Source organism: Vicugna pacos, chromosome 16 (genome assembly GCF_048564905.1).
Source record: "Vicugna pacos chromosome 16, VicPac4, whole genome shotgun sequence".
Lineage (NCBI taxonomy): Eukaryota > Metazoa > Chordata > Mammalia > Artiodactyla > Camelidae > Vicugna > Vicugna pacos.
In genome coordinates, this window is record NC_133002.1 from 53,412,804 (window position 1) to 53,434,436 (window position 21,633).

The following is a 21,633-nucleotide window of genomic DNA, read 5'->3' on the forward strand; positions in this document are numbered from 1 at the left end:
TCTCTTCCGAAACCTTTAATGACTTCCCTTTTGCCAAATACAATAGATGCTGTTTGTTCTAAACTGCCATTCATCCCCACTTATTTGCTAATCCCCATTCATGTTTTCTACTCTGCTCAAATGAGACCATGTCAGTGGGGGCAACACAGATCACCCTATTTAGAATTATAATGAGCTCCAATTCCCACCAGTCCTCCCCTTCCCCTTACTCCATTTTGTGTAACTTAGTATATAATGTATTCAGCTTTTCTACTTATTTTTTTTATCTACCCCCACCAACTAGAGGTAAATACCACATGGGTGTAGATCTAATATAACCAAATCACCTAGAACAATACCTAGCACACAACAGGCTTTGATAAAGACCTGTGACATAATGAGTAAATAACATTTATCAGGTAATTATTAATTGGTACTTTCCTCCCCCACGAGACAGTTACGTCTCAAGGCCTTGTCAATGGTATTCCCTACTGTAGGATAGTACTGTAGCCACTCAAAAAGACTCATTAAACGAATGAAGAAATTAGTAGACTTCTTTTTCACATTTGAACCTTTTTTTGCATATGTGGACTAAAGAGATTTAAAACAGTCTGAAACTTACAAGGACAAAAGAATTTTCCTCTCACGCCTTAACTTTAGGAAGCGAAGCCTTGCCATCGCACAGATCTGCCGTCTCCAGAGAGTTCCAGAATTGATGGCCTTTTTCATTTCAGGAAGCGAACAGAGAGCCTGTCCCATTTCAGACTCAATTTCAGTGCCTCTGGTCACGCAGATTTCCCCCTGTTTCTGAATGCCCAAATCTAGAACCATGCGACAAACTATTATAAGAGGCTACGTCACTTGTACTTTCTCTTTAGCAACTTTGAAAAATTATATTAGAATACTTGAAATGACACATCTAACAAGTGAAGCTATTGATATCCATAACATTGATATTCAAAATTTTTCCTCCAAACAAATATAATGGATCCAATTCCAATGAGTGAGCAAATTAGTCTGAAGGGATGGTTTATGCTGTCTAGGAAGCATTTATTCTTTCCTACCAACAACAGCTACTCCTCACTAAAGGATTTTTGCAGAGCAAGTCTTACACAAAAACTCAAGGATAAATTCACATAGATGAGTTTCTAAAAAGTTCTCTTCCATCCTGTCTCCTCTGTCTCCTCCACAGGACCAGTTCGTCACTGATGACTGACATTCAGTGACTCTTTCAAGACACCGTGGTTTTAAGTAACAGAAAGTCCATGAAAGACTCCTGTTCAAATCCCACCTGTGCCACACGCTAGCTGTCGGTTGTGGCTAGTCACTCATCCTCTCTAAATCTGTTTTCTCACCTGCATCATGCAATTATTTATGGGAACTAAGAATAATAAAACCCAACAGCTGAGCACAATGGCTGATGCATACTAGGCTTCTAAATTATTATTATTACAAAGTAAGGGAAGATAACATCTTATTTAATTATCTGTCAATATGTTAATTAGAACTGGTTGATTAGCTAAGCAAGAGCACATTCTTGCAGGACATAGCAAGTAAGAGACAAAACCAGAATTCAGGACATTATCAGACGGCTACTGACGAGAAGGGGTAAGTGGGCATTGCAAAGGAATGAGACTGTAACTGACATAGGAGGTGGAAAAAATGTCATAAAGAGATTTGTTTAGCACCAAGCCTGATTAAGTTAGATATAAAATAATTATGATACTTTTAAAAGTGGACAGCCGTATTTATATCTCATATACATTCTAGGCAGAATTCCACATAAAGATCTGCAAATATAAATTAATGCATAGTCACTTTTTTTTCCTTTTTCTTAATTTTCTGCTAGACACACATTTTTATACCTGGCTCATCAATTGCTGATCTGCCTTTCAGGTTCAAATATACTTCATTCAGAGTTGTCATGGAAATACCATAATTCATTATACCCTGGTCAGAAGACTTTTCAAGGTCTCTGAAAAGATCTAAAAAGCAGAAAGTAATAAAACAATGCAATTAATATTGATAATGAGTCCACTATAATAACTAAATTCTAAAGATTACTCAGGATACATAATCTAAAAATATTTTCATATTAGATCTACCACTAATTTAAGAAAAACATTCCCATAAGGTGTCTTCTTATTTTCTATTCTTATTATTCAAATCTATTTTATTATCTTGCACATCAGTTTAGTTTTATAACTTTAAAATCTCTTGAACTGCTATAGCTATGTGAGCATTATATGAATATGTACCTGTATGTCTATTTAAAAACTCATTTTGTATGGGGTAAATTGTATTTTCTTCTTTGTATTTTCCAAATTTTTTCCACTGAGTATACTACTTTTATAATTAAAAACTGTAATTTACCAAGACTCTGTGGAACTGCTACAAGTGTTTTCAAAATAAGGTCTTATTTAATCTGTGTCTCTAACAGAAATAAAAAGATATATTTCAAAGCTTCATTTAATGCTGACAAAGAAGGCAAATCTGGGTTTCTCAGTGAACTACATTCATGGAAATTTTAGTTGCCCTTGCATCAAAACCGTATCTGGTAACACACTTCATTACATTGGAAATGGGAGACACAGTACCTATGAATAAGTATTTTCATGTGTGTGAGCTTCAGAACACAACTGACAGAACAGCCGAAAAATGCAATCAGCATAATCATGGACCATAGTTGTATTTATTCTATGTGATCACACAGTAAGTTACCTGGAAATTTGTTTGTTCTTTCCAAGGGCAAACTGTACACAAGTTTTTCTTTACTTTCTGCTGTTAACTTGGCATCAGAGATGTGCTGTGTAATGAGGGATGTGATTCTGTCCAGATTACACATTTCATTCCTGTGTAAACTAATGTTTCAAAAAAAGGCATAAGTCTTTTGAATTCTTTTCCAGTACTGCTGCTCATGAAAAGACAGATTTTGGTGAAATAATACATATATATTACAAGCAAATCCTGCTAACTTCATTAATCAGTTCTGAACTATTAAGTAGATTTGGAATATGATTTTAGACTTTTAGGCAAAATGCTTTATTAAAAATGATTAATTGCTTGGGGGGGACATAAATACAGATTTTTCTTATATAAATATTAGTCAAAAAATGTTATATTGAAAGACACATAAACTTTAGAAATTCGCATGCTTAAGACCAAGATGTAACCAACAGAGAAAAGGTCAATGAGGGAGATATTTATAGTGTCTATTATAAATCAATTTCCCCCCAAAATTAAGCTGACTTTCTTAAATCTGTATAGGATTACATGAAATTACAATATGAGGCTCACCCTTCAGTATTGACACACTCATATTAGAAATGACACCCAGAATACATTACCTTAAATGATATCCAATACCCCATTTTCTCTTCAGAAACAAAGATGACCCTGCACATTTCAGCTTCCCATTAGACAGAAACACCTTCCTATCTGAGTAGAAAGAAAGAAAGACTAAATTGTGTGAATTCCTTATGTGGGTATATTCTGACTATGGAGACCAAATCTCTGACGGACTTTTTCAACATGAAACCAAACACAACACAACTGCGCTCCTGGGTGTAGCATCACCTCTCACCACCGTGCCTACCCTGAAGCACAACTCAGAAATTCACTGTATCCCTCACTGCTAACCCAATGGTACAAACACTGCAAGGAATGCCCGATTCCTCAGCTCTCCCTTCAGCCACATAATTTGTTATGTAACTTCGTAGTGTTCTTTCACTATGGGCAAAGTGACCTGCTCCACCATGTGACACCAGCTTCCACCCTGTGACTTGCTTTGGCCAGTGGCAGATTGGCAGACCTTGGCGAGCAGTGGCCTGAAATGGGCTTACGTGTTGGGTCTTGCTCTCTTGAGGCTCAGGCACTACCATCAGAAGGTGCCCAGGCTAGCCTGCTAGAAGACATTACACACCTACATGGTGGTTGGTGTTACTTATGTCACCTGAGCCAATGGCCACACAACCACTAGACATGCGAGTGAACCCAGTCAAGACCCAAAAATCTCTCCAGGGGAGCTCACGCTAAACAGCCGACTCTCCAACTCAAGGACTAAATAAACGCTTATTCATTTAAGGCACTGAGTTTGGAGAAGACATAGCATTTTTGAGACAGGAGATAACTGACATGAGAAGTAAAGTATGTTTTACCTTAGATTTCATGTTGGACATTTAGAATAGTCTTATACTACACGTCAAACAACAGAAATTTCTCTTCCTTCACTGAGACCACTTCTGACTTCATTTTTTTCTAGACTCTTCCTCCACAGGCTCTCCTGCCTCATTGAAACTAGTCTTCTCTACCTGCCACTATTTCCTAGGCAAAAGTATCTGTTGTCTCTCTAATTCTCCAGTCTTCATACCCAACACCTCACTCAGTGAAGAAAGGATCCCCCTAAGAAGGCAACAAAGGGTTGTAAATTTAAGAAGAATTTTTCCCGGCTAAAAGTTTTTTCCAACAATAAATATGTACATCCTATATATACAAATACATATATAGTGATTTTATATATATTAAAGGTAATGTTGGAGCTTCAAATTTTTAAAAATATACTTGTGATTAATGTAGACATTCAAGAAAGTTACAGACAAGATAGATAAAGCATGGTTCTAAGAACTCACTGGGGGAATCAGAATTCCTTGGAGGCAAAATGTATCTTTCAGATATACTCACTCAGATGGATGGCAAACATGATTCTCTTCTTTTAAAAACAAGTTAGAGAGAATACCTCTCATGTTGAATCCTTACATAACTAGTTAGAATAAAGAAACAAAGAATCACCGGCTAAGATGTCAGCCTCATCCATGAACTGGGTACTAAAAAGGATCACGTGGTTTGTTTTGCACTCCTTCAGGAAGCTCCAAACTCGGTGCCTTGAAAAAGGATCCAATCCAGCAGTTGGTTCGTCCAGTAGCAAAATCTACAGAAGAGAAAATATATGAAAGTACCTTCCACTTCAAAGCTGAGTATCTTCAGAAAGTAGCATGGAAACCAATATGATTTCTAAATTCAAATACAGTCCTCCACCACATCCCTAACAGGCTTGCATGGTCCTTTATTATAAATTTTCTCTCACATTTGGCAATTAAAATAGAGTTTGGACTTAATAATAGTTTTATATCCTTTGATGAAAATTAATCTCGAAGATATTTTTTCTCTTACCTGAGGATCTCCTAAAAGGGCAATCCCAAATGTTAGTTTTCTCTTCTGTCCGCCACTTAATTTTTTAGCAATAACATCTTGAAAGTTTTCTATGTCTAATTCCATTATAACTCTTTTTACCTATCAAAAAATTAATAGAAAATATTTTACTTTAACTTTAAGCAGTCTTAAATGTCTAATAATTAGAAAGAATTTATTCTAGACCTTCATTAATTAAGCTTCACTAATGAAAGAGTAAAACAATAGTTAAACAAAGCTATGGTCATGAGCAAATTAAGTAAATTATTTCCAAAGCCATCGATTATACTATGTTCAGATACCTCTTGTTCCACTTCTTTTGGTTGAATTCCTTTTATTTTAGCAAATAGCCTGAGGTTTTCTCTCACAGTAAGAAAGTCAAATTGAATATTGAATTGTGGACAAAATCCAATGTCCTTTCTGATTTCTTCCATCTTAGTTATTTCAGAGAGTTGGGTATTGTAAATAGTGGTTGATCCTGTAGACAAGAATTTTAAAGCATTTAACATCAGGATATGAACTATGCAGAGTAATAATACAGGATATTTGCTGAAGAAATTTCCATTTGATAACTACATAATTAATATATTGAAAAATTCAGATCAGTCTTGACACAAAAATCAGTGTCCAAAGCAATGCAATGTATATGTGGAATGTCAAATAATGCAAGAATACAAATACAAGCATTCTAATTTATGTAGATATGAAATAAACATTTCCCATTCTAAATTACTCAACTTTGTAAGAAGTCTGCTTTAGAGAAATATTTTTCTTTTACATAATCAGATTGAGGAATCTGTTTTATCAGCCAACTTGTTTTGTAAAATTATTTTCTTACCTTCTGTACAAACAGACAACCCACTAAGAATGTTTAGCAGTGTTGATTTACCAGCTCCACTGTGTCCAAGTATTGCAGTGATCTGTCCTTCATATATGTCAAGAAATATGCCTGTTTCAGATAAAATGTGAAAATCAGACTTCGGATTATGTTCAGATGAAATGGGCTTTTAAAAAACTGAAAGAGTGAAATATATCTTAGCATTTCAGTTCATTAGTATTCTGATATGTCCTCTATAAAAGTATGTATCTAATTGTATCTATTTATGAAGACAAAGCCATCAATTTCTCTGAAGCTACTGGATCAAGACTGGAGTATAAATTTCTACTTCCCTCCCTACCCCAAATCCTTTGAATGTCAAAGAATCTATACGTTTAACATTAAAGAATAACGCCAAAGCTACAAGGAATAAAAACCAAATAGAGTATTTGCCTCCTGGACAAAAGAAAGTTTCTATTTCTATTAAGAAATACTCTCTCTGAGGGGCCTAGACCTGGGGACATAAGGGTCAGGTAGAGAGGCAAAGGGGTAGCTTATTCCATGTTAGGAAGGAACGAGGGTAGTTCAGAGCAGAGGATGGTGTAGTTTCCCTGGGCACCCGTCATTACTCTGTTTTGTATCATAGAAGTGTGGGCATGGTCTCGAGATAGGTCTGTTGGAAACAAGGACATGTCACAGGCATTTTTATACACACATCCTTAGAACTTGACATGGTTTTCTCTAATATCTGAAAAATTATCTAACTTCATTGGGAAATAACAAAGAGTTTCATTAGCATCCCGGAAATTTTAAGAGATTCTCTGAAGACATAAAACATATGGAATTATATTGTGAGAGAATCAAAAATAAGGCAAACCAGAGCCCAAAATAGATGATGAAAGTTCTATGAAAGTAAAAACAATCCAGTGACACTTCAAGCTCAGTTTGACAAATTCGTATCAAAGATTATAAACCAGCGTAAGTAATATAATACTATTTTAAAATATTTTATATATAGAAAAATATGCATTATTAGTAACTATCCCTCATAGTAGAAACTCCTATTTTTTTCCTTTTTATCAATATTCATTCTCTGATTTTCCACTATGACTATTTGTATTTTCAGGAAAAAAATTTTTTTAAATTAAAAACATCTTAACTATGAAGTTTCTCTCTTTACCTTGCAATGCTTCTACTTTTTCAGGCTTTCCATTATATTCTTTTTTAACATTTCTGATTCTGCAAGAAGGATTAAGCAACTGTGAGGTAAATACAATTTCTAATAACACAGATTATGGTAACTGCCAATACTACAGTTCGTGATTGAACCTAAACTTCACAATGGAGAAATTTAGTGTGAGTGCTAGGATGGACAGTGGAAACACCAAGTGAGATGGAGAATGGAAGTGGGACTGGTTTATAGGAGACTGGTAAGAGGCTCCATCTTAATGAGATCCAAGGAGGGCAACAGCACAAGCCCACACCACCCACAAAAGAGTTTTGCACAGACCTGCTTAGACTTTCATCAAGCTTGGCATTTCACATATTCCAGCTATTTCTCTAAGTTAACAAATGAAGGGGGAGCTACAATGGAAAGAAAAGAAGGAAAGGAAGGAAGAAGCAAGGGAGGGGAGAGGGGCTTTCCATCAGACCTGCATCCTCCCTAGCAATTATTTAATTGTTCTTCCCTTCCACAAATTTATCAAAATAAGAGTCTCTACTGTTTCCATTTCTTTATCTCCAACTTTAGACACATAGCTTGTAACTGTACCATGCCACTGAACCTATTCTCAACCAAGTCACCAGTGACATTCTAACCACCAAATCCAGTGGACACTTTTCAGTCTCTGTTTTGTAAACCTCATCACTGATTTGACAACTGCTCACTCTTTTCTTCTTGCAAGGCCCTCTCTATGTCCTTGGCTCTGTTCCCTTTTGGTTTCCACATTGTTCCCTTAATATTCCTTTTCAGCATACTTTATGGGTTAAACTGGATTCTATACTGACCAACTATTTTTTCTTATTCTCAGATCTTCGCCATATGGTATTACCCACTTTGATTCCTTCCACTCTCACCTAGATTTTCATTCTTAAATTTGTGTCTCTAGATCTTTCTTCAAAGTTTCAGATTTATCTATTCAACTTCTACTATATACTTGCACATGAATATGAAACCCATATGAATAAAGGACTAACATGTATCCAGTTCCTATTTTGTTACAGACATATCTGCTTAATTATCTCACTGATTCTTTAAATTACTCAAGAAGAAGACATTATTCTGTGGAATTACACTACACATTTCTTATAAGTGAAGAAAATGAGGCTTAGAGAGCACCAAGTTTAGCAAAAAGTCACAAAGCTACTAATTATGAAGAAGTCTTTTAGGATGATGGCAGAAATACCTGAAAGAAAAGAACTTTCAGAAACACTTTATCTGTAACATTTGACCTGTGGTTGTCCCTGTTGCAACTTAGTTTTTAGTGAAATGTGTACATAGTCACATGATGCATTAATTACCTGATGGCTTCTTTTCCGTGAAACTCTGGAGACACGGGTTCAAAAGAACCCTCAGAGGAATCCTCAGGATTCATTTCATTCTCAAAGACTTCATGATGAGTATTTTGATGTTGGGACCAAAATGAAGACTTTAGGAAAAACAACGGTGAATGCCGGTGGCCATCCTCATCTAGTTAATCAAGATGCAATTACATACTGAATCAATCATACTGCATCAATAAAGAATGACATATGTCTTCGTGTAGCCTGATACTGATTTTTTTACACATTAATAATTTTTATTAATTTTTTCAAGTTTTACTGAGAAGTAATTGACATACATAACTATTAAGTTTAAGGCATACAGTATGATGGTTTGATCTACATATATTTTGAAATGCTTACTACAACAGGTTCAGCTACATCCACCATCTTCTATAGACACAACAAAAATTTTCTCCTTGTGATGAGGACCCTTAGGATTTATTCTCTTAACAACATTTCTACATACCATACAGCAATATTAACTACAGTCATCATGTTGTATATTGTATTCCTAGTACTTATTTATACTATAACTGGAATTTTATACCTTTTGATCACTTTCCTCCAATTTCCCCTCCTGCCCCTGTACACCTCTGGTAACTACAAGTCCGATCTCTTTTTCTACAAGTTGGGTGGAGTTTTTGTTTTATTTTTGCTTTTCAGATACCACATGTAAGTGAGATCATATTTGTCTCTGTTGATATCAATTTTGAATTTAAGTTATACTGGGAATTTTTGTTTACAATGTTAAAAATAAGGTATTACAGGGATGCTAAATTTAAGATAGTGTTTTGGCCTTTGATAAATTCTCAGCTCTGGTTCATAAAAATAAAAGTTTATCAAAGAAGATAAAGTTGCAGCTGTAGGAAATTGCATCAAGAACATTCTTACTCCCCAGTAAGAATGAATACTTACTTGAATACTCCAAATACTTGAATACTTAAAAAGAGAAGTTGTGTTAAGTAGATTCCTGCCACAGTATATGAAGAAATATTATTTTGATAACATATAAAAATGAACATTGAAAATAATGAGCATATCACTATAAATCAAAAGTCAACATTTTTCAAAGCTCTAAGACTAAAACAAAAGCAGAAAAATTAAGTTACTAAGAACAGAAATGTAGACATAAGGTTGGATGACTATTGTCATATAGGAAAAGGGTATGGAAAGGATGAAAATTAATTTAAAAGATCAGAAGTGGGATGCATGGGAAATATTAAAAAATCCATTAGAAAAATGAAAGAAACATAAATCAAACTATTTCTGCCATGTTTTCATTTGTTTTATTTTATGTAGATTTTTTCCAACCATATTCAGACAGTCCTTTAAGTTTTTAATAACTTCATAAAATTATACAAGGCTTTTTCATCAATAGTTTGTATTATTGCAAGGCAGAATGAGCTATATATGTATAATCAATTAAAATTTTTTGACATTTAAATACTTATATTTTAATGGCAAGAAATGAGACTAGAGCAACAATTAATAGAAGCTGTGGATCTAAAGAATCAAAGAAAGCAAAATGAGATGGTACTTTAATATATCCACAAAACATGAAATTACTAGTGACAAGAAGAGGAAATGTAATGGGTTTTTTCGGAAACTATAGGGTAATTAAAATAGAGTTTCCACATGTAATATTATATTACAAACTGTCACTGCAAGCTAATATAACATAAGAGGATAAATCTGAGCAAATACTACCCCCAAAGAAGAGCTGAAGAGGAGGAAACACAACAGCAGAGAACCTGCAGAGATAAGAAAGTAAAAGGTGTTGGACACATGTAGAAAAATACAAGGGAAAAGTATAGCTAGAAAACAAGTGTCTTTGAAAAGGGAAATAAAAAGAATAGTGTGCTGTGGTTTTAGAGATAGAATATGAGAGAGCAGAAATGCTCAAAGGTGAAAATAAGTTACAAAGAGCCGGAGCAGAACTAGCCAGAAAGGGACATTACACTGTGAAAAAGCAAAGGGATGGGGGGGGGGCATTAAAATTGAGAAATAAATTCATTTGATTTTGATTTTGATTTCATTTGGAAAAGAAAAGCAAGTTAATTATGAACGAGTAGAGGACTTGTTAAGAAAATATGGAAGTGTTACCTATTAAAATATGAATCAAATTGTGAACGGACGTATTGGGGGAAAAATCATTTTTAAGGTAGTAAACCAAAAATTTAGGAAAGAACGAATATATAATGTGGCACAGAGTTGTGACTGGGAAAAACTAACTCTGGAGTATAACTCTTATGTCTTCTTCTACTCATTAGAAAGAACTCTGATTTTACCTACTAGCTTCCTGGAACTGGGAGGCTAAAAGGGTAATGAACAAGGGGTAAAAGAGAAAAGAAGAAATTCCTAAAGGAGAAAGACAATGAGAAGAGGGAGAAGAGCCTGGCCCCAGTTTTGCTGGGGGACACTCTAAGGTTTTAGAGGAAAGGAAGTTTTTACTGCCTTTGCCATAGGATGAGTGAATGAGAAAGTGAGTGTGTACACAAGGAGATGAGATCAGAGATTATAATTTCCATTTTGCAAGTTTGAGAAATAATAATAAAGTAAATATTTTCATTTATTCAGACACCATAATGTTGAATTTTTGACTGTGACCTGTGCCAAGCCAAGGATACATGTTAACTTGTTTTTATATGGTTAATATGTTATATACTAATTTCTGGCTCAAAGAAGAAATTTCATTTAATTTTGAGAAATCATTTATTCACAAGACTAATTTTGTAAAATAATTTTGAAGGCAATTTGCTACATGCATAAGAAATTACTTACTTCAAAATGATATATTACGAAATTTTACAATAAAGTTATGTTAATGGAATGAATAAGAGACATAGGGGACAAAAACCCTAAAATAAAAGTGTAATGGAAATAAAGAACATGAAACAAGTAAGTCTAGAAGGAAACTATAAATGTTTTTAAGCAAAATATCTGAATTAGAAAACATATAAGGGAAGATATCAGAATAAATTGGGTTTGAAAGGATAGAAACATTCAGATTCTGACATGTGAGAAAGAATGATGTATGAGTAAAATTTGTGAATTTTATATGGACAAAGGGAATATATATATATACTAGTTCCTGGGATTATATGTGCAGACTACACAGGAATTTTATAATAGTTATTTAAAAGTTGTTTGTAGAGTTTATTAACTTATACAACACTATTTAAAGCATTCTTGTTAGGCGGATCTTTCCACAAAAAGGGAAGAGAAGAGGTCATTCATTAACTTTACATTGTGTTTTCTTCTTCATATCTTGAGATTCAGAAGAACAATTTACTAGAGCCAAATATTAGCAAGAATTTCTTAATGAACCTTCTTATCAGTGAGTTCAATTCAGCACTAAAAATTAGCATCATTTTCCAATAACTGTTTCAGTGGCTTCATTCCCTCTCCCCAGCTGACACACACACACACACGCAAACACAAACACACACACACACACACACACCCCTTACCTTTATAAAAGATAAAAACCAACAGAAATGCAGGTTTTTAAAAATTAAAATGTCTTAACAAAATAATTTCCATTCAGACCATTAAATAGCCTGAGATGAAACAGTGAGATGAAAATGAGGAAAATTCTATTGCTTTGAATATTTTTCCTTTCTGCTGCAATCAGAAATGCTTCTTAAAATGAAAAGTCAACAAAGAGTAAGGCATTACCTTAAAAGAAACAGAATTACTTTCAGTTCAACTTTAACCACACTATTACTTACCAGGCAAAACTCGTTCAAAATATAATGTTAGTATCAAATAGAGAAGAGTGTCAAATACCAAAATGAAGTACATCACTATCATTATGTGTGACTCTCCAGAAGGATCAGGAAAAACAACACCACTCAGGTTGTAATCCAGGTGTGAAATCTGAAATCAGAAACAACAAAATAAAAGTTAGATGAACCTATAAAAATAAAGTTTTTAATGGTGCTGCATAAGCAAATAAAATTCATATTCTAATATCCTTTTCCTGAAAAATGCACGGTGAAGTTGTTAGTAGCAGTGTTGCTTTTTACAGATAAAATTATTGTCACAAGGGTGAGAAATGCTTGATTAGAAAGTAAAACAGTTGAAGAACAGAAACTTAACTAATCAATTGATCCGAAGTTTTAAAGAAGGGGATTAAGAGAAGGGGCAAGCTATCAAAAATAACATATTCTAGGAGGAGAAAGAGTGGGCAGTGAACTTGAAGGACATTTAAAGGAAATTCAAAAATGCTAAGTATTAAGATGTTGCAGAAATGTTAGAACATTAAGTAAGTAGGGAAGACCCGATGAGATTAACTTTAAGCATAATAAAGATAATTAAACACAGAAAGATAATGAAGATAGTAGCTAACATTCACATAGCTTGTGTCAGGCACTGTTCTAGCATTACACATAAATAATAGCACAGTTAGTCCTCACAACTCCCCACAAGGTTAATTCTACTGACATCCTTATTTTGCAGGTGAGGAAAGTGAGGCCTTGGAAGTCAAATGACTTGCCCAAGGTCATCCGGTATTAAGTGGCAGAGATGAGCCTAATTCATGCCGTCTGGCCTATTCACTACTCATAACCTCCACATTTTAATGCTTCTTTCAGTGGGGACATAAACCAGGTATTTCTGGGTGGTCATATAATGTGCAATTATTTTTCTTACTTAAGTTCCCTAAGATTGTAAAATGATCTGTTTTGTTTATTACTCTGATAAGAAAAAATTTTATTTGGATTTTCAAAAGAAGAATTTCTTAAAATACAGGATAGTTGATCATTCAGTTTTACGAAGTACCAAACTCTTCAATAATTCTAAAAATCTAGTAAATGAAATCATGAAATGGTTGTGTTCTTACCTGAGCCATTCCAGCAGTAAAGGCAAAAGGGCTAAACAGACCTAAAGCCCACGCCAACGATAAAGGAAGCTGTCTGTACAGCACAAAGAACCCCAGACCTCCCCAAAACACAGTGAAGAGAAATCCAACCAAACTCGAAAGAAATGGTTTCTTTATCAACACGCTCAGGAGGAAAGCCAGGGCAATCTGAAGAAAGAAAGAAGAATTCCAATTGGTGTATATATATATATTTTTTTTTGAGCATCTTAAATAGCAATATTCATCTATTTCTCACATTGTCAAAAAACTTTCTCAAAACATATAAAAACCAGGGTACAACATGAGTAGCTGCACCCTACCAACATCCTGAAGAAAAACTACTGTTTGCTCATACATCTGAGACCTGAAACAAGTTGAGAGATTGATGTTTTGCCAACTCACCAAAGACAGGCCATATAGGAAAAAAAGTGTGAATATCACCATGAAGCCAGGAATGACTATAATTTGGACAAATTTTATGACCAAAACCATTAAAATGGACATAATGAAGATGAAGCCAGCATACATTAATGCCCAGGAGAGCCTACGGTAGAAACAAAAGGTTAATTCAAAATTTACATTCAACACGTAAATGTTTGGAGAGGCAGTACGCAAAACAGTTCACAGTACACATTCCAGAAACAAACATACTAGAGTCAAATATAAAATTGTGGCTATGTGCACTCTAGCTCTGTGATCAGGGTCAAGTCTCTTATCTTTTCTCACCTCATCTGTAAAATGGGGTCAATCATGATAGCTATCTCATATGGCTGTTTTGAGGATTATGGAATAATGCACATGAAGACGTTAGCTTAGCAATTATAAAAATAATTATCTTTCAATTATAGACTAAATTTTAAAATTCATATAATTATATGCATATGATTCTTTCAGTCAGATGACTATGTAAATGTTAATGGAAAAATAATAATCTCACCTTTAAATTCCCTTACACTAAACTTCCTTATACAATTGTTCTGAGCATTTAACTGAAATCTCTCCAATTTAAGTAAAAAAGTAAAGTTTTCATTTTTTTCATCCTTAAATGGCTTTTAAGTCAGCCACTCAGGATATTGTTTTTTAAGAATCAGAATACAGCTATGCTGTTAAGTAGCATAAAGCTAAAATAAATCAAAAGGTGTCATGTGGTGAGGGGTGTACAACAGTGATCCTACATCACAGTAATCAAGGCTGGTTATTTCTGAAAATCTGTGGAAACAGATAGAAAGTTATGTTTTAAACAGGACAATGCCTCTCATGTTAAAAAACTGACCTTCTATGAAAACACTGATAAAACTGCCAAGTACCCTCTGGATTTATATAGGGTTTTCAGCCTGAGTTATAACTTTGTACAGATAATACATTTGAAAGCCTTTTATATACTCTTGAGTAGTACATCAATCTAAGTTGTTATTACTATCACAAGTAAATAGCATTTTCTTGTGTACTTACAGTAAACTGAAAAGATTATAGTTTTCCTTACTCTCTCAAGTTCCCATTACTTAACTAGAAATTTTTAAAAAATCTTTTACAAATCCAAATAATCTTATTCAGTTGATTTTTGAAGATAGAGTAAATCTTTCATCTATGAAAATATCTACTCCTAATAATTAAAGGTATTTTTGAAACAGCTGGCCATAGATGGAGATAAGGAGAGTATGGAATATAAAGATTTGTGAAGAAAAGAACTGAGAAAAACACAGACAACTTTCATGTTCAATGAATTTATAAGAACACCATATACTATATTTCAATGTTAAGTATAAAGGCATAAATCAAATCAAACACAGTTATTTTCTATAATCCACGCTTTTGTCATTTATACATTGCTGGTGGGAATAAAAATGAACGTCCACTCGGGAAAACACTTCAGTAGTTCCCTACAAAGCCAAATTACCATACAGCCCAACAATCATACGGCTGGGCATTTATCCCAGAGAAATGAAAACTTATGTTCATATCAATACCCGGACGCAAATGACAATAGCAGCTTTATTTGTAATACCTCAAAACTGGAAGTACCCCATGTCTCCTTCAAAGGTTGAAGGGTTAAACAAACTGAGAGCTAGCCATATCACTGAAAAGTACTCAGCAATAAAAAGGAACAAATCATTGATAAATGCAGCAACCTGGAGGAATTGCCAGGGAATTGTGCTGAGTGAAAAAAATCAACCTCAAAGGGTTGGGTACTCCATGATTCCACCTACACAGCATTCTTGAAATACTGAAATTATAGAAATGATGAAGGAATACAGTGGTTACCAAGGGTTAGGGATAGGAGACAGGGAAGAAAGAGCTGAAAGTGGCTGTAATAATGCAACAGGGGAGACCCTCGTGGTGATGGAACTGCTCTGTACCTTATGTGTCAATAACGTGGCTGTGATTACAACAGTTTTACAAGATGGTATCTTTAGGGGAAATTTGGTAAAAGGTACACAGAATCTCTCTATTTCTTATGATTGAATATGAATCTACTCAAAATAAAAATGTTTAATTAGAAAATATTGTCATTACTTATAGCACTAAGACTAAATCATGTTTAAAAATAAGAAAAGTATAACATGTACCTATCATTATAGATACAGAAAAATGATTAAAAAAAATTGGGCAGGATTGGAGAGAACATATGGAAAAAAGTAATTAAACTGTTTTCAGTTATTATATTGAAGTAATATTATTAGTGTCATTAGACTGTTATATGTATATTTCTGGATAAAACAAATGAATAATTAGGGATATTCTAATTTTAATTTTCCCTGTATCTCTCCTGGAGAACTAGAATTATCAGTGCATAAGGAAAACGATACAGTTCTAATATTGAAGAGGCTAATTAAAAACCCTTTAGTACTACATTTGAATTGTAAGTATCGGCGTGAACTCATGAGACATCTTTAATGTGTGTATGTTATTCTACATATAAAATGCAGCATACACATTATTCTCTCGCTTTCTCTCCTGAAAGGCTAGAAACAATGACCAATCCCATGGAAAAAATATTTCTAGCACACAATGGTCTTGAAATATTTTTTCTAACTAAAAGAAACTGGAGCACCTTGTCATACAAAATAGAAAGGAACCTATCAAAAATAAAACTCAGAAACCAACCTGAAGCAGCTCCCTTTGGCCAAAGACAGAACAACTGGAGTTGTTATAATAATAATAATAATAATAATAATAATAATAATAATAATAATAATAAGTTGGTGGTGGTTGTTATTATTATTATTATTATTACAGTGGATTGAAATCTATTAGACATGTTTAGATCCATGAATTCATAATGGCATTTGAAAAACTGGTCATCTTTGAAGAAACTTAGGGAAACAGTTATCTTAAAAACTAATGAAGGGGGAGAATCGAGCAAAAAAATCTGTTTTTAATCATTGTTTAAATCATTTTTTCCTATTTCATCCTCTTCTTAAAAATTAGCCCCACTAGGAGCTGATCTTAATTCGTGTATATTTATACTTAAACTATGCACCTTAGAAGCACTGGGGACCATCTGTGCTAAGTAATTTAAACACATTGTCTCTTTTAATCCTCACCACCCAAAGGACATCTTTATTGACTAACCATATGAACTGGCTTCAATAAAATGTGGTAATTTAGTTTACTGTTTAAATTTTTCATCCCTTCTCCCACACTTCACTTCCATGAAGGGAGTGTAATTCCCTGTATTGCTGGTCTTGGGCTTGGCTATTTGACTTGTTTTGGCTTCATGGTGGGCAGACTACACTTCTCTGTCCCTTGACTTGGGGTTTGTCCACATGACTTGCTGTGACTGGTGGGATCTGATCAGCTGTGACATGAGCAGGAGCTTCAAATGTGCTTGTGCAGCGAACAGGTCCACTTGTGCTTCTGTGACTGAAGGAGGAGAACATGCCCAGCTAGCCTGCTGAGCCAAGGAGGGTGGGTGACATGTGGGACAGATCTAAATGCAACTTGCATCCAAGCCCAGCCAGATCCATCCCCACTCCAGCCATACTACAGACAACTGAGAAAGAATAAATGATGGTTGTTGTGACCACTGGATTCTGGGGTGGTCTTCTATGCAGCATTTTTTCTGGCAATTGCTAACTGATACAGGCATTGTTTTTCTTCAACTCAGGGAAGCATAAGCACAATCCTTACTTACTTTCTACTGCTATTAAAATCTAATACAAGTAAGGTAATTAAAGTGAATGCATGCAAAAGCAACTCGTGACTGCAGCTAATTTCATTTATAACCTAATGAGTTTCTCTATTTATTAATGTGTGATGCATAGGTAAAGCAGCAACTTGACTTACCAGAATGCTGTCCCTCGGAGACCCATCACTGTCATCAGCTTCTTACATTTTTTTCTTTCCTCTGTAATGTTTAATGATGCAATGTATACAAAAGGAGAGAAATAAACCACACAAATAAAAATAAACCATTTGTCTATATTTTTTCTCCTATAGATGAAAGGCAGTGTTCTCATATTTATTCCAGTAGTTGATGTCAATTCTTCCATCACAGAATGATTTGTTGTGACCTAAATTGGGATGTTAACAAACAGATATATTATGCTATAGAAGAAATATATAAAAAACCATACACCTTTTGTTTCTTTGCAGTTTCCTATAGAAGTATTTACATATTTCTATCAGTTTAAAATACGGTGAACTAAGATAGGTAGATAGACAGACAGGCAGGCAGGCAGACAGGCAGTAGATAAGGCTGGATAAATGAACTATTCCCATAGTTCAGTCAAGAGATGATGATGGCCTGGACGGGCGCTACTGGCAGCGTTGAAGAGAGGTACATAGATTTGAGCTTAGGATTAACAAGGCTGGATGAGAGATGGGATGTAATGGGCGAAGCAAAGGAAATGACTTCTACTAATTCCCCAGTTAGGTGGGTGGCTTTGGCGTTCGCTGAGATACGGGAAATTTTTAAAGTCTCAGTCACAGTTAAAGAAAAATATAAGCATGCAAGTTTGAACTGCTTATGGGGCATCAAAGAAGAGTAAAGAGTCAGATACTTGGGACTAGAGTAGAGCAAACCTCATCTACCACCTGCTTTTGTAACTCGAGTTTTACTGGAACAGTCGTGCACATTGGTTTACCGCTGCTTTCACATTAAAGCAGCAGAGCTGAGTAACTACAACAGAGGAAGTTAGACCCCCAGAGCCCAGAACACTTGCTAACTCACTCTTCACAGGAAGAGTCTGCTGGTCAAAAAGCAGAAGCAGGGTTCCTGGGATTACCGGCATGTAAACTGTAATTAAGTTATGGAAATGGATGCCATCATTTAGGAAAAGTATACCAGATGGAGAAAGACGCCTAGGACAGACCTTTGTAAAACTACTGACTTAAAGACGTGGGAGGGTAAAGCTGGATGACTCTGTGAGCAGACTGAGAAGAAATGGCTAGAAATGTGAAGGAAAATCAAGAGAGTGCTATGCTATTTAGTTAAAAGATCAAGTAAGACAAGGAAAGAAAAACGTCCCTTGTTAATTAACATGAGGACTGTTACTGACCTTAGAAAAATTCATCTTGGTGGTGTGGCGGGAATAGAAATTATATTAAGTTGAACCAAAGTGAAAGCAACCCTTTCAAGAAGTGGAGAATTAAGGGAAAGGAGCTAGAAGATTTGTCTGAGGAGAAAACATGGATGAGAGAAGGTCTTGATAATAAATGAAGAAATTAATAATTTTAAATATGAAAGGAAGTATCTAATTGGAAGGAGCTGAAGAAAGAGGACATGGAAGGGGAAAATCCACTGTGCAACTCTCCCGATAGTGTTGAAAGGGATAATGTTTCCAGCCTACGAACTAAGGAAGAACATTAGGACGACACCGAGGGAAAAGGGTGGGTACAGAGAGGAGCAGGTCTGTAGTCTCTAGGGTTTGTGTTGGGAAGTTGAGGGATATTCCCATCTGACAGCTTCTGTTTTCTCTGAGAATGAGAAAAATAAAAAGCATTATCTCCTAAGAGTGTAGGGCCAAGGTGCAGGAGGAGATAGCGACTGAAAGTAAGGTCAAAAGTATGGAATATTTAAAATAGATCTTTGAAGTTAGGCACTTACTTCTATAATGGCAGCATTAATTGCGGTTTGAAAAGCCACAAACCCTTTCTTCCAGTAACTTGTCAAGGAACAATAAACTTCATCAGGCAGACCCCGACAGTGTTCTTTAAAGAGGAAGGAAGACATGCCCATCATTATGCAATGGAATCAATTAACGGCATTAAGAACATTAACTTTGGCTCTAAAGTTAAAATACCTAAATGTCGGCTCAAAGCCCATGATTACACAATCTAGAGAATTTTTTAAGCACTCTGCAAAGCTGGAAGAAAGAAGATTACTGAGTGACTGCCAAAATAACAAGACTTATACTGTAGTAAAGACTGATCATTGAATTCAGGAATAAAAAGTGTATTACTTCTTTTCTGGATTTTATGAATGTTCCTATCAGTCACTCCCAACAGGGGGTTGATGAAGTAGCAAAAAAAAACAACTGGAATCAATTCTCATGTAGTCACCTGAGTGTTCAAAGTGCTCTTTTATAATTGGGAATCTGTATCTCTGACTGAACTTCAGCTGATATGAGAAAGTATCACTGAACACAACTCCCACCACTTCAGAGCTGTGTTCTGGAGGCACTCTGTTCATGGCTTCTTCATCGGCAGTCCCAATGACTGTTCTTCCTGCCATGGGTGAAAAATGTAATCAATCACAGAAACTTATTACTGAAGGACAGAAAACCAAGTTGCAACTGTCTAGATTTCCCATAAAATTACTGGTTATATACTATCCCAAATAGGCGCCTCTAAGTTAAGGCTGAAAGCCTTTTCTATTGTTTTAAGTTCAATGTAAACACATGAAAAGATGTGTATTATATATTCTTTACCCTGAACAACAGAGGTTTGAACTGCAGGGAGTCCACTTATATGAGGATTTTTTTTCAATAGCAAATATTGCATTACTTATGCTATCCAGGGATTGGCTGAATCCATGGATGTGGAACCACAAATACAGAGAAACCTCAGGAGCTGAGGGAACATAGATACAGAGGGCTCACAATAAATTACACTCAAATTTTCGATTTCGTGCAGGACAGGCTCCCCAGCCCTCCGCATTGATCAAGGGTCACCTGCAAATCAATCTGCAGCATATTTTTCAGTGTAATTCCCATTTTAGTAAAGAAAAAACAATTTATATGCCTATATTCATACAGAAACATATGTATAAATAAGTAATCATGTATATGCTTGTGTATATAGTATCTTAGAAAGATACAAGTTTAAATGGAAGCTATGATAGGGAAGGAAAGATGGCCAGGATAAAAGCAAAAGCTCTCTTTTCTGCTTCCTACAAGTTATATTGCTTAGCTTTTTTTTTTTAAGCTGGCTTTTACTTTGGTAATTAAAATAATTTAAAAATTAAAAATAAAAAATATTTAAAATAATCAATAGAAATGAGAATCTGGTGAGGCTTTTCCCTGCCATGATCATAAACTGATTTCTATTTTCTGAAAATAGTACTCCAATAGAAATAAACTGCATGCAAAGAATCAGAGTACAAAACTCTGAAGTAATGTTACAGTCCACCCAGATTCTCTGGAGTCAAGAATGCTAAGAATTAAACTCATAGTATTTAGGAATGAGTACATTTGCAGAAGTCACCCTATGGCCTCCTTTTTGAATACTTTTTATACTTTCACGTATATTAAGTTTTAAAATTTTTACTAATTTTAACACAGTGTTTAAATCTCATGCAGGATGATGTCTACATGAAGAAGAAGATACTCATGTTCACAGTGAAGCTGTATCCTTCAAAAACACTCGTCCTTCCAAACAGAGTAAGGCTGTGAAACTTTATGAGGACAAGGCTAATTTTACTGATTCTCCCTAAAGTTACACAAATACCGTGGAGGCCAGAACATGTCAAACAGCAGAGTTAGATGAACATGGAATGAGGCAGTGAGAGAGGAGCTGTGACCAGGACAGGCCGGCACAGGAGCTGGAATTGGGTGTTTCTGTAAGAGAAGGACAGACTCGGCAGGGTCGTGAGGCCCTAAGGGCTGAAAGCACCGGACAGCTTGCACTGCAGGGACTAGTCCCTGAGGATTTTGTAAATGTTTCTTCATTTAAAAAGAGATGAGGAAAGAAACCAAATGGATGATGCATGGAGAGCCAGACCCAGGTAGAATCAACACTGGTCAGGCAGAGCACGTGACCAACGTGGGTAAGTGAGGCAGGCAGAAATCAGAGCTTCAGAAGC

General features: G+C 35.1%; 1 protein-coding gene across 1 annotated transcript in view; it reads right to left on the reverse strand.

Annotated features, from left to right (window-relative positions):
* Positions 1-21,633, reverse strand: part of ABCA10 (ATP binding cassette subfamily A member 10) — a 66,689-nt gene that overhangs the window by 39,511 nt on the left and 5,545 nt on the right. Inside the window, exons 5-20 of the mRNA XM_072939488.1 lie at positions 19,893-20,057; positions 19,438-19,541; positions 17,676-17,902; positions 13,791-13,932; positions 13,371-13,556; positions 12,259-12,406; positions 8,504-8,672; positions 7,164-7,222; positions 6,005-6,115; positions 5,469-5,644; positions 5,149-5,268; positions 4,768-4,906; positions 3,327-3,417; positions 2,701-2,840; positions 1,845-1,964; positions 602-800 (exon numbers count right to left, since the gene is read on the reverse strand). Of these exons, the coding sequence (XP_072795589.1) occupies positions 602-800; positions 1,845-1,964; positions 2,701-2,840; positions 3,327-3,417; positions 4,768-4,906; positions 5,149-5,268; positions 5,469-5,644; positions 6,005-6,115; positions 7,164-7,222; positions 8,504-8,672; positions 12,259-12,406; positions 13,371-13,556; positions 13,791-13,932; positions 17,676-17,902; positions 19,438-19,541; positions 19,893-20,057 (2,296 nt within the window). The remainder of the gene's footprint in view (positions 1-601; positions 801-1,844; positions 1,965-2,700; positions 2,841-3,326; positions 3,418-4,767; positions 4,907-5,148; positions 5,269-5,468; positions 5,645-6,004; positions 6,116-7,163; positions 7,223-8,503; positions 8,673-12,258; positions 12,407-13,370; positions 13,557-13,790; positions 13,933-17,675; positions 17,903-19,437; positions 19,542-19,892; positions 20,058-21,633) is intronic.